A 13,360-nucleotide genomic window follows, 5' to 3' on the forward strand; every position below is an offset into this window, starting at 1 on the left:
CCAACTTGCTGGTAGTAACCATACCTGTAGTTCGATGAAGAAAAGACTATGGCCCACAAAATATTTCCTACCATCACACAAATCAGGCCATCCCTGTTGTCTAGGTTGGCTGAAGCATGAGAGGATACATCTATAGCCCCTCCCTGGATGTTGCCATAACCTGTAGTCTGATGAGCACAAGAATATAGCTCCACTAAATACTTCCTGCCATCACACAAATCAATGGCCATCACTGTTGTCCAGGTTGGCTGAAGCATGAGAGGATCCATCTATAGCTCCTCCCTATATCCAAAACAAAATAAATAGGACCATTCATGAGAATATGTTGACCATATAAATTTTGGAAATAATTAACTATGAAAGAAACATACAGATCACAAAAAACATATATTTAAAGTATGACAATGTGATAACTTAATATGAATCATGAATATGAATGCCCATATGTACCAAATAAAGGCTAGAAACATTTCACTATGAAAGGAACATACAAATCACAAAAAAAAACATGATTATTCAGTTGGATAGAGTGAAAACAGTTTAAGATTTAATCTTACCATCTCATTTTCTTCTTCCTGAAGCAGGTCAGGTGGTATCTCTATCTATACTTGGTTAATAATGAGATGCAAGTGAAGAATTACCAACATGATTAGTTTTTTTATCTTCAACTATAGACAGATAGTGCGCCAAAACAAAATTGTACCTCAAGTGCACAACCATTACGCTTCACATCTCGAGTCAATGTGGCATTATGTTGAGCCAAGGCAGCATTTTGTTTAGTTAAGCAATCAATGGTTGCAACTGACTCCTCATATCTTGCCATCAGATTTTGAAAAGCCCTTGAGGTTGCTGGCCTTCTCCCACTTGCCTTAGCAGCATCAATTATTGTACCCTTCTTGACAGCACCATCTCCTATTGCAAGACGACCATGGGGCAAGCCACGACCAATATTATATGCAATTTGACCATCAAAAGGTTGCTCTTGCCAGTTCTCTGGATACTTTTCTTGCAATGCTTCATTGTAGTCATCCTAGAAATAACAACAATTATTAGTCATAATTATTAGTCATAAACTTATATATGTCCAGTTGTGTTCTTTGCCATATTTGTCTCTGTCATCAACCAGTCTGTACAGCTGAGCCTTAACCACCTCTCATGTTAAGTACCTAGGGGGGCCTTCTCACACTACCTTGCCCTTGCGAAAAGCATTTTCTTGAATCCAAAAGGGATGGTCTACAGGAAGAAACTGCCTATGGCAGTCAAACCAGGTAGCCTTACAGCCTTTACGTAATCGATATGCATTAGAATCACACATGCATTGTGGACATGCAAAAACCCCATGGGTGCTCCATCCAACAAACATGCCATACGCAGGAAAAATCATGTATAGACCATAAGTATGATGCTTTCATTTTCAACCTTCGCTTCACTGAAGCATCCCATGTCCATACCCCATCCCATAGCTCTATCAATTCATCTACCAAAGGTTGGAGCAAGATACTTAGGTTTTTTCCAGGGTGTTCTGGTCCAGGGATGACCATAGCAAGGAATATATACTCAGGCTTCATACAAACACCAAGTGGAAGATTATAGGGAACCCAAAATACTAGCCAACAAGAGTAAGAGGTTGCATTCAATTTATATGGTATGAACCCATCAGTTGCAATACCAAGTCTTACATTCCTAGCATCTTCTGTGAAGTTTGGGAAATCAGCATCAAATTGCTTCCATACCTCTCCATGACATGGATGCAACATTTTAGTAGAGCTTGCTAGATTTTCTTTGTGTGAACGCATGAGTTTTGATGTGCCCTCATGTGCATATAATCTTTGTAACCTATCTGTAATGGGCAGGTAGCGCAACACTTTACTAGGAACCTTGTTTGATCCATCCTTATAGTGGGAGGTACCGCATATGTCACACTTATCCTTATCCTTGTTATCTTTGTAGTACAACATGCAGTTTTTATCATAGACATCAATTTTATGGTATGGCATACCAAGGCCCTCTAGCAGTTTTCTAGACCGGTAGAAGTTGTTAGGAATCTTAGAATTAGGAGGAAGGAGTTCATGCATCAGTTCCATGTAATCATCATAACATGCTACTGAAAGATTGTACTGTGATTTAATGGCCAATAGACGAGCAACAACAGAGAGACTAGAATGCAAGGTTTGCTCATGTACTTGCTCATTTGCACAAACAACCATTCTATAGAAGGTTTCGGCAAAACCAGTTGGTGTTTCATCATCTAATGGTGGATGCTCACCAGCTAAGTCAACTAACATAGCATCCATCCGATCTGTCTCACCAAATCCCTCATGTTCTACCTCAGAACCAATCTCAAGGTTCTGATTTCCCCGTCTCTCACCATGTGCTGTCCAAGTTTGGTAATTTTCCTTGAACCCATTGTGGCACAAATGTAACTCTATCCTAGGCCTTTTTTGCCTAAAAAAATTCCGGCGTATGGAACAAGGGCACCTAATTGTATCAGACTCAACTAATTCAGGGATTGAGAAGGAATGATCCAAAAACTCTTTTGTTTTGTCAACCCATTCATTTGATAGCCTACCATGCTTCCAACCACTAAACATCCACCCACGATCTGTCATATCTTATCTGCCAACTTGAGTCAGAAGATAGGAGCTAACCAGTAGCTAGCAGAGTCACAGTAGTTGTCCAAGACTTCGAGGCCAGCTCATAGAATGAACCAAATAAAGCAGCAACAGGCAACCAGATCATGGTGAGGAACCTGTTACCAATTCAGACATAACACAAATTACTTCAGTCAAACAAAATAAAAATTCATATACAACTAGTAATAGAACACTAAAAGACATAATAACAAATTTTTATTTAGCTAGTATACCATAACTAGTGAATCACAATACAAAAATAGAGAAGCAAAATTAGTCACTGAAATTTGTGTTATATCTAAATTTGCGCAAAATAGAGTAGATCACAACAGCTAGCAACCAAATAGTAGCTAATTCACCACAACAAGGCTATCACAAATGAAGAACATATATGCTAGATAATAATTCATGTAGGGAGAAACGAAACCAGGAAGGAGAGACAAGGCATGGTCTGACCTTGCTGTTTGACAGTGATAGGAGAGTTCTACCAGATGGGGGTGCTAGAGTTGGTAGTCCAGGTTGCTCCCGCTAGACGTCCACTGCTGCAAGAGCAAAGAAGCCCCGAAGCGAGCAGTCAAAATGGGAGACAAATCAGATGAGAGCATCAATCAACAAGGGCGGAAGCAACTTAATTACAAGATGCAAAATTGATTTTCGATCTAAACAGGGCAAAATCGTTGGGGAAAGAAATCAAAATCGAAGTCGCAACACCTTGGGGCCCGAAGGGAGCTGCTGCAGGAGGCTTGGTTGCGCTGCTGGTTGAGGCCGACGGCGTGGTGGATGGGGGCAGCGGGCGGCGCTGCTGGTTTCTAGGTGCCGCACCGGTCGCTAGGGCGGCGGCCGCCGCTTGAGGCAGGTGCGACGGGCGGCAATGGCGTGGTGGCTAGGAGGCGAAGCGGGTGGCTGGGCGGGGCGCGGCATTGCTGGCTGGGCGGCAGCGGCGCTGGAGACTGGTGGCAGCCTGCGTGACTGCGCCTGTGGTTGTGCGTGAGGAGAGAGAATTTGGGGGAGGGGAGGAGTAGCAGATACGGTCAAGGGAGTCAAAGCTGCCAGGGTGCTGGGCGCGTGGCCAAATAATTCGCTCCATCCCATTTTTGGGCGCGAAAGACACCAGGAAAGCGCGCGTGAGTGCAGTTGGTGCGTGCGAAAAGCACCAGATTAGCTTCCTGACGGTGCCCCGTCGACGGGAGACATCTCTCCAGACGGTTTCGCTGCCACGCGAGTGATACTTCTTTGCTGCTGACGGAGGACGCGCGGCCGAGGGGAAAGGGCTGGACCGACGGGAGAATACGCAGCTGGGGTAGTGATCTTATTCTGCTTGTCTTTTTCACCAGCATAATATTAATGGGAGTTAGTAGTACTATCGGCTGTGTTCGACTGCTCGTATAAGCCATAAAAATCAGTATAAGCGGCTTATAGACTAGCCCTTGAGGCCATATTGTAAACATCATTATAAGTGGTGTTTCGCTGAGTCAAGTTGATTTTGTCCATGCATTTCTTTCATTGGTGCCTTGGGCCTATAACTGCCTCCTCCATGGTGACGTCCATAACACACCATCTCCCGACTACATCCTGGAAACAAAAGGGTTAGCATCTGTGTGAGCGAACTCGTCAGCTTTGACGGAGGTATGATCATCCAATGTTGATCATGCTACAACTATGGAGATGTTAGAGTACGTCACAAGTACTTAAAGGGCATGATTATTATGGTAGGATATGATTAGCTTCGACCTCTATCACAAAGATTGTTTAAGAGCGAAATCTCCTGCTTTATATAGATTTGTCCACAAGGCTATACAAATCCATAATCACAGTACATTCGTCTTTTCAAATAATAAATCTCATAAATATCTACTGCTCTCTGTCTGAAAAACGGGTAACGCTACTTTTGTTCTAAGTCAAACTATTGTAAGTTGACCAGGTTTAAAGAGAATATATTATCAATGTTTGTGACACCAAATAGGTAACTATGTAAAACAGATTTTATGCGAATCCAACGATACTTGTTTGGTAATATATGTATATTATAGACTTGATCAAACTTAAGATAGCTTGACTTTAGAATAATCAATGTTTTTTTTTGGATGGAGGGAGTACTAGATAAAAATAATAACTATAGGAATGTGCAATACATTTGTAATTTAAAAAAATATTCTAAACTCTAATATATATAAAACAAAAGGGTGTTTATATGTTTTATATAATTAAGAGACAATGCAAAGCACGAGGTTCTTAATCAATGTGTGACATTTGAGTTGTGAATGAACCAAATGTATGTGAAGCCTTTGAAGGAATACTTCTAGAATTGAAAAGCCCGTGTGGAACTTCATATATAAAAGCCTCATTCTGAAAGACCATATAAACAAACTTGGAAACCTGAGATAAGCTCAAGGCGACAAATAAAACGCTGCCTTAATAATGACAATGTGACGCACATGGACCGGCGCATCAACCCTTTTTTTTATTATCTCAATTCAAATTCGATCTGGTGAAAAGCATCTTTTCTCTTTTTTGGGATTGACTACTCTATTTCTAGTTGTCACGTGTAGAAGATTAACACCAAACCCTGCTGGAACGCGGACTAAGGAAAGGCGATGACACCAAACCCTACAAAGCTTTGCACACGCTCAATGATAAAATGATCGGTGACTTCTTTTCTTGGAAGAAACTTGAATTTCTTCCATGAAAATTTCACACCGAACTCAGATTTTGAACATGCATGGTGTAGTTAAAAGTACAGCTAGCTAGCTAGCCTTACTGTACAAAAAGGGAGTGTCTTCGTCATACTAATATTTCCATCGAATTAATATGAAAGGAACAGTTCCAATGAAAACAGTGCTGTGGGACATCAACTCAAGATCCCACGAGCTGTAATGCTCGAGGCCGAATAGCAAAGCAACACGGCTATGGCCCATGGACATGTTCATTCATATATTGATATCCCAGCTAGATCTGCAGCATACTCCTACATTTAGTCAGTCAACAGGCAGGGTTACAGGTCCAGAACATCCGTTTTGCTCCGGTTGAAATGTCGACATGTCACTCATATCTGAGCACGAACACAGCAGGTGCACCGGCGCTCACTACTAGAGAACAGACTTTAGAACGATGTCCTAATTTGATATTAGCCTCGACATTTTTTTGCCCCCGGGACTAAAGGACCCTCGTCCACGGGGCAGGGGTCTTTAGTCCCGGCTGGTATTACCAACCGGGACTAAAGGTTTACCTTTAGTCCCGGTTGGTAATACCAGCCGGGACTAAAGCTTTTTGTCCCGGTTTGGGTGATGCCCCGGGAATAAAGATTAATCTTTAGTTCCGGTTTGGACCCCTAACCGGGACTAATAATCCCTGCCTATAATTCAGCTCATTTCTTCCTCTCCGAGCCCGAGCCATTCCATTCAAACTTACTGCCTCTGTTTTTCAGCTTGCTGTTGTTCTTGCTCTCTCCCCCTCCATTGGTGTTGCTCTTTGATTTTGGAGGTAACAAACTTAATCCTCTTATGTTTTATCAGTAGATTATCTCATTTTGCGATGTAGATGCATGTGTAACTTTATATGTTGGACTTTATTATGATTTTATATGTAAACTTAGAAAATTGTAGAAAATCCGTACTAGTTGAACTTGCAGACCGTGTTCAGCTCGGCGAGCATGTTCTCTGCCGAGCGGTAACGGACGTCAAGGAGGAGCTTTGATTCTACGAGAGAGAGCGGCAACAGTCGTGGAAGACCGTGTTCCCTTTCTCGTAGAATCGGAGCTCTTCCTTGGCCAAGTACGGTGCCGTCCGGTGGAGAAATGCTCGCCGAGTTGATCACGTAAGCAAGGTCAACTAGTACGGATGGTTATTTATTGAAACATGTTTTTGAGCTATAATTTGATGGATATTTGATAACTTCAGACTTACAAATGTCATCTACAAATGTTACTATCCTCGGCAACCTAAACGTCCGCGAGCTCGCCGATATCGAGCAGGTCACTTAGAATTATTTTTTCCATGAAATGAACTACTTAGAAATCATGACTTTTATTTTTTAGAATTAAATTTTCCATGAAATAAAAAACTTAGAAAATAGTTAGAAAATTATAGAAAATCCGTACTAGTTGAACTTGCGGACCGTGTTCAGCTCGGCGAGCATGATCTCTGTCTAGCGGTAACAGACGTCAAGGAGGAGCTTTGATTCTACGAGGGAGAGCGGCAACGGTCGTGGAAGACTGTGTTCCCTTTCTTGTAGAATCGGAGCTCTTCCTTGGCCAAGTACGGTGCCGTCCGGTGGAGAAATGCTCGCCGAGTTAATCACGTAAGCAAGGTCAACTAGTACGGATGGTTATTTATTGAAACATGTTTTTGAGCTATAATTTGATAGATATTTGATAACTTCAGACCTACAAATGTCATCTACAAATGTTACTATCCTCGGCAACCTAAACGTCCACGAGCTCACCGATATCGAGCAGGTCACTTAGAATTATTTTTTCCATGAAATGAACTACTTAGAAATCATGCCTTTTATTTTTTAGAATTAAATTTTCCATGAAATGAAAAACTTAGAAAATAGTTAAAAAATTGTAGAAAATCCGTACTAGTTGAACTTGCGGACCGTGTTCAGCTCGGCGAGCATGTTCTCTGTCTAGCGGTAACTGACGTCAAGGAGGAGCTTTGATTCTATGAGGGAGAGCGGCAACGGTCGTGGAAGACTGTGTTCTCTTTCTCGTAGAATCGGAGCTCTTCCTTGGCCAAGTACGGTGCCGTCCGGTGGAGAAATGCTCGCCGAGTTGATCATGTAAGCAAGGTTAACTAGTACGGATGGTTATTTATTGAAACATGTTTTTGAGCTATAATTTGATGGATATTTGATAACTTCAGACCTACAAATGTTATCTACAAATGTTACTATCCTCGGCAACCTAAACGTCCGCGAGTTCGCCGATATCGAGACAGGTCACTTAGAATTATTTTTTCCATGAAATGAACTACTTAGAAATCATGCCTTTTATTTTTTAGAATTAAATTTTCCATGAAATGAAAAACTTAGAAAATAGTTAGAAAATTGTAGAAAATCCGTACTAGTTGAACTTGCGGACCGTGTTCAGCTCGGCGAGCATGTTCTCTGTCTAGCGGTAACAGACGTCAAGGAGGAGCTTTGATTCTACGAGGGAGAGCGGCAACGGTCGTGGAAGACTATGTTCCCTTTCTCGTAGAATCGGAGCTCTTCCTTGGCCAAGTACGGTGCCGTCCGGTGGAGAAATGCTCGCCGAGTTGATCACGTAAGCAAGGTCAACTAGTACGGATGGTTATTTATTGAAACATATTTTTGAGCTATAATTTGATGGATATTTGATAACTTCAGACCTACAAATGTCATCTACAAATGTTACTATCCTCGGCAACCTAAACGTCCATGAGCTCGCCGATATCGAGCAGCTCACTTATAATTATTTTTTTCATGAAATGAACTACTTAGAAATCATGCCTTTTTTAGAATTAAATTTTCCATGAAATGAAAAACTTAGTAAATAGTTAGAAAATTATAGAAAATCCGTACTAGTTGAACTTGCGGACCGTGTTTAGCTCGGCCAACATGTTCTCTGCCGAGCGGGTAACGGACGTCAAGGAGGAACTTTGATGCTACGAGGGAGAGCGGCAATGGTCGTGAAAGACCGTGTTCCCTTTCTCGTAGAATCGGAGCTCTTCCTTGACCAAGTACGGTGCCGTCCGGTGGAGAAATGCTAGCCAAGATGATCACGTAAGCAAGGTCAACTAGTACGGATGGTTATTTATTGAAACATGTGAAATCCGTACTAGTTTTGTTTAAATATATCATTTTAGAAAATATGAAATTTACACTAGTTTGCAAAAATAAGTATAGAAAGTAGATGACAACTGGTACCGGATCATCGGCCTCTCGTTTGGTTACGAAACGACTGAGGCCAGAACTCCCTCTCATTATCTGCGGCAAGTGTAAGCAGAAGATTATGATGGAATACCGAGTCAAGAGACAGGGACCCAACAAGGGTCGTGTTTTCTACAAGTGCCCGGATCGCGATGTGAGTTTCTTACGTATTTTATCTTTATGGCTAATTGACCTGCTTTTCTTGAATATTTTTCACTAAATATTTTTTGGCTTTAATTACAGTGGGAGGGCAATGGATGCGATGGTTGGTACTGGGAGGAAGATTATGCTACATACGTGCAGAATTTGGGTGCGCTTGAGGTAGCGGCTGCTGCTGATGAGGCAGTGAGCCAGCAGGAGAAGCTTATTGATATTCAACAGAAAAATGATTTATCTGTTTTAGTTGCGTACGATCATGAAATAATTATGTTACTGAAGTGCATTATAGTTTTAGTTTGTTTAGTGATAGTTGGGATTGCTTACGTTATAGCCAGACTTAGTTAATTAATCAACCGTGTGTGTGTCATTTATGTTGTGTAATAAAATACTAAATTATGTTCAAGGTTTTCATAATTTGTCGTGTAATACAGATTATGTCACGCCATTGGATGTACAATACCGATCGCCGCTCCCAAGACTTTATTGAGGGCTTGCACTATTTCTTAGGTGTGGCCGAGGCAAATAAGTGGGATGGTTTCATGTGCTGTCTATGTGCCCTATGTAAGAATTTAAAGGAATATTCAAGCTCAATGAGTCTTCATTCACATTTGCTTAAGTCAGGTTTCATGTCAAACTATATATGTTGGACTAAGCATGGAGAAAGCGGGGTCATGAAGGAAGAAGGTGAAGGAGAAGATTTAGATATTGATGACATTATTGCTCAGTATGGTGCCTTTGATGATACTACAATGGGGGGAGATAAAGAAGAGGTAGCGGTAGAAGATGATCTCGGTGATGCTCTTGGCGATGCCATTCGTGATGCACAACAAGAATGGGAAAGTGAAAAAGAGAAAGTTAAGTTCGAGCGCATGCTTGAGGATCATAGGAAGTTGCTATACCCGACGGCCGAAGAGGGGCAAAAAAAGCTGGGTACAACACTAGAATTGCTACAGTGGAAGGCAAAGAATGGTATATCTGACAAGGCATTTGGGAATTTATTGAACCTCATAAAGAAGATGCTTCCGAAGCCAAATGAATTGCCCACCACTATGTACGAAGCAAAAAAGGTTGTCTGCCCATTGGGATTAAAAATCCAGAAGATACATGCATGTCCTAATGACTGCATCCTCTACCATGGCAATGAATACGAGAATTTGGATGAATGTATGGTATGTAAAGCATCGCGGTATAAGATCAGGCGCGATGATCCTGGTGATGTCGAGGGTGAACAACGTCCTAGAAAGAAAATCCCTGCCAAGGTTATGTGGTATGCTCCTATAATACCACGCTTAAAACGTTTGTTCAGAAATAAAGACCATGCAAAGTTGTTGCGGTGGTATAAAGAAGACCGTAAGGTAGACAATATGCTGAGACACCTAGCTGATGGGTCCCAGTGGAGAGCGATAGACAGGGAATTTCTAGAGTTTGCAAATGAGGCTAGAAACTTAAGGTTCGCCTTAAGTACAGATGGTATGAATCCTTTTGAAGAGCAGAGCACTAGTCATAGCACTTGGTCAGTTACTCTATGTATCTACAACCTTCCTCCATGGTTATGCATAAAGCGGAAGTTCATTATGATGCCGATCCTCATCCAAGGTCCGAGGCAACCTGGCAACGATATTGATGTCTATCTGAAGCCATTAGTTGAAGAACTTCTAGTTATATGGAACAAACTAGGTGTACGTGTCTAGGATGAGTACAAACAAGAACACTTTGACCTACGAGCAATGTTGTTCGTAACAATCAATGATTGGCTTTCTTTAAGTAATCTTTCAGGTCAGACAAACAAAGGATATAATGCATGCACACATTATTTTGATGACCTTGATAGTATATATTTGAAAAGATGTTGAAAGGTCATGTACCTTGGCCATCGTCGATTCCTTCCGTTGAATCACCAAGTAAGAAAAAAAGGGAAGCATTTTAAAGGTAAGCCAGACCATCAGAAGAAGCCTCATAACCAAACTAGGGAAGATGTACTCGCAATGGTCAAGGATGTGAAAGTAGTATTTAGAAAGGGACAAGGCAGTGAATCTATTCCCAAAGATGCTAAGGGACACGCACCCATGTGGAAGAAGAAGTCCATCTTTTGGGAGCTATCCTATTGGCAAGTCCTAGAGGTCCGCAACGCAATCGACGTGATGCACCTGATAAAGAATCTTTGTGTGAACCTATTAGGATTCATGGGTGTGTACGGGAAGCCAAAGGATTCACTTGAAGCACGCCAGGACTTACAAGGCATGAAAGAACAAGACAACCTTCATCCAGAGAAGACAGATGATGGACGTCATTACTTAAGTCCTGCTAGCTACACGCTTAGCAAAGAAGAGAGGGACAACATGTTCGAATGTCTAAGCAGCATCAAGGTCCCATCGGGATTCTCCTCCAATATAAAGGGTATAATAAATGTGCTAGATAAGAAATTCCTAAACTTAAAGTCCCATGACTGCCACGTGTTTATGACGCAATTGCTTCCAGTTGCTTTAAGAGAAATTTTACCTCCACATGTACGTCTAGCCACCGTGAAGCTATGTGCATTCCTCAATGCAATTTCTCTAAAGGCAATCAATCCAGTGGAACTAGCTACTCTATAGAATGATGTGGTTCAATGTCTTGTCAGCTTTGAGTTGGTGTTCCCTCCATCCTTCTTTAATATCATGACACACATCCTAGTTCATTTGGTGAAGGAGATTAGTATTCTTGGACCTGTGTTCTTACATAACATGTTCCCCTTCGAGAGGTTTATGGGAGTCTTGAAGAAATATGTGAAAGTCCGTGCTAAGCCTGAAGGAAGCATCGCCCAGGGCTATGGAACAGAGGAGGTCATTGAGTTCTGTGTTGACTTTATTCCTAACCTTGCCCCGATTGGCGTTCCCGAATCACGACACGAGGGGCGACTCAGTGGTAAAGAAACTTTAGGGAAGAAAACATATATCGGCATGGAAGACGATTATTTCAATAAAGCACACTACACAGTTCTTCAGAACTCGTCATTGGTGCATCCGTACATCGAGATACATAAGGAGTTCTTATGATCCAAATTTCCAGGGAAGACTGAAGCTTGGATTAGGCGTCAACACATGGAAAGTTTCAGTGGTTGGTTGCGAAAAGAATGTCAAGGCGATGACAATATTGATGAGCAACTATATTTGTTGGCTAGACAGCCATCATGGCATATCCTCACGTACCAAGGGTACAAGATAAATGGGAATACATTTTACACAGTTGCCCAAGATAAAAGGAGCACCAATCAAAATAGTGGTGTTCGTATAGATGGAACAGATCCAAATGGGAATATACAAACATATTATGGCCGCATAGAAGAGATATGGGAACTAGACTACGCACCTAATTTTGAAGTCCCTTTGTTCCAGTGCCAATGGGTGAAGCTGACCGGAGGAGGGGTAACAGTCGACAAAAGAGTATAGAATGACAACAGTGGACCTCAACAATATTGGGTACAAAGAGGAACCATTCGTTCTTGCTACCGATGTGAGTCAGGTGTTCTATGTGAAAGACATGTCTACAAAATCAAAAGAGGAAAAAACGAAGACATCAACTCAATGATCAATGAGCCAAAGCGCCATATAATTCTTTCTGGGAAAATAAATATAGTGGGAATTAAGACAAGTCAGACATGTCAGAAGATTATGAAAGAAATGTCCGAATTCCACCCTTCATAGTGAAGAAAGATCCAAGCATCATGTTAAATGATGAAGACACTCCATGGTTACGACAAGATCATAACCAAGGGTCATACGTCAAGAAGAAATTCACTATTGTGCCCGCATGATACAACGATGCATGTTTAATATATTATGTTTTAGAGACGGATATTATGTAATATGTTATGACTTCACAATTGTAGATCTTGCTGAGATGATCAAACTTGGTATTCAAAGTTTTTTTATCTGAGGTCATTTAGTGTCTCATTTGAGCAAGTTTGACCAAGTCAAATTTGGTCAAGTAAAAAAACAACACTTTGACTCTAGTATTATGAACTCTAAATGACTTCAAACTGAAAATTTTTGAATACCAAGTTTGTTAAACTCAAAAAGATCTACAATTGTTGTTTTGGTCAACTTTCTATTTGAGAAAGTTTGGACGGTTCAAATTTGTGATTTTTAAATTTCGACGCCTACAAACTAGTTTTCGGGACCCTAGATTGTCTCAAATTGAAAAGTTTTAAATACCGAGTTTGTTAAGCTCATCAATATATACAATCCTTATATAGGCTATTTTTTCATTTGAGAAAGCTTGAACAAAATGTAGTTCAAATTTCACAAGTGTGTGACATAGTTTTAGAAAGTATATATGAGATTAAAGAAGTTGTGACTAGTGTTTGATAAAAATTTCTCAAATGGGAAAATAAGCTATGTAACAATTGTAGATCTTGCTGAGATGATCAAACTTGATATTCAAAGTTTTTTCATCTGAGGTCATTTAGTGTCTCATTTGAGCAAGTTTGACCAAGTCAAATTTGGTCAAATAAAAAAACAACACTTTGACTCTAGTATTATGAACTCTAAATGACTTCAAATTGAAAAGTTTTGAATACCAAGTTTGTTAAACTAAAAAAGATCTACAATTGTTGTTTTGGTCAACTTTCCATTTGAGAAAGTTTGGAATGGTTCAAATTTGTGATTTTTAAATTTCGACGCCTACAAACTAGTTTTCGA

The 13,360-nt window shown here is 40.8% G+C and overlaps 1 protein-coding gene across 1 annotated transcript in view; it reads right to left on the bottom strand.

The window, feature by feature from the left end:
• Window positions 1–579: 579 nt before the first annotated feature.
• LOC136465652 (uncharacterized) overlaps window positions 580–13,360 on the bottom strand; it is a 47,636-nt gene continuing 34,855 nt past the window's right edge. Inside the window, exons 2-4 of the mRNA XM_066464304.1 lie at window positions 2,867–2,871; window positions 2,649–2,749; window positions 580–2,374 (exon numbers count right to left, since the gene is read on the bottom strand). Of these exons, the coding sequence (XP_066320401.1) occupies window positions 1,308–2,374; window positions 2,649–2,749; window positions 2,867–2,871 (1,173 nt within the window). The 3' untranslated portion in view covers window positions 580–1,307. The remainder of the gene's footprint in view (window positions 2,375–2,648; window positions 2,750–2,866; window positions 2,872–13,360) is intronic.

Source organism: Miscanthus floridulus, chromosome 7, assembly GCF_019320115.1.
Source record: "Miscanthus floridulus cultivar M001 chromosome 7, ASM1932011v1, whole genome shotgun sequence".
Taxonomy (NCBI): Eukaryota; Viridiplantae; Streptophyta; class Magnoliopsida; order Poales; family Poaceae; genus Miscanthus; species Miscanthus floridulus.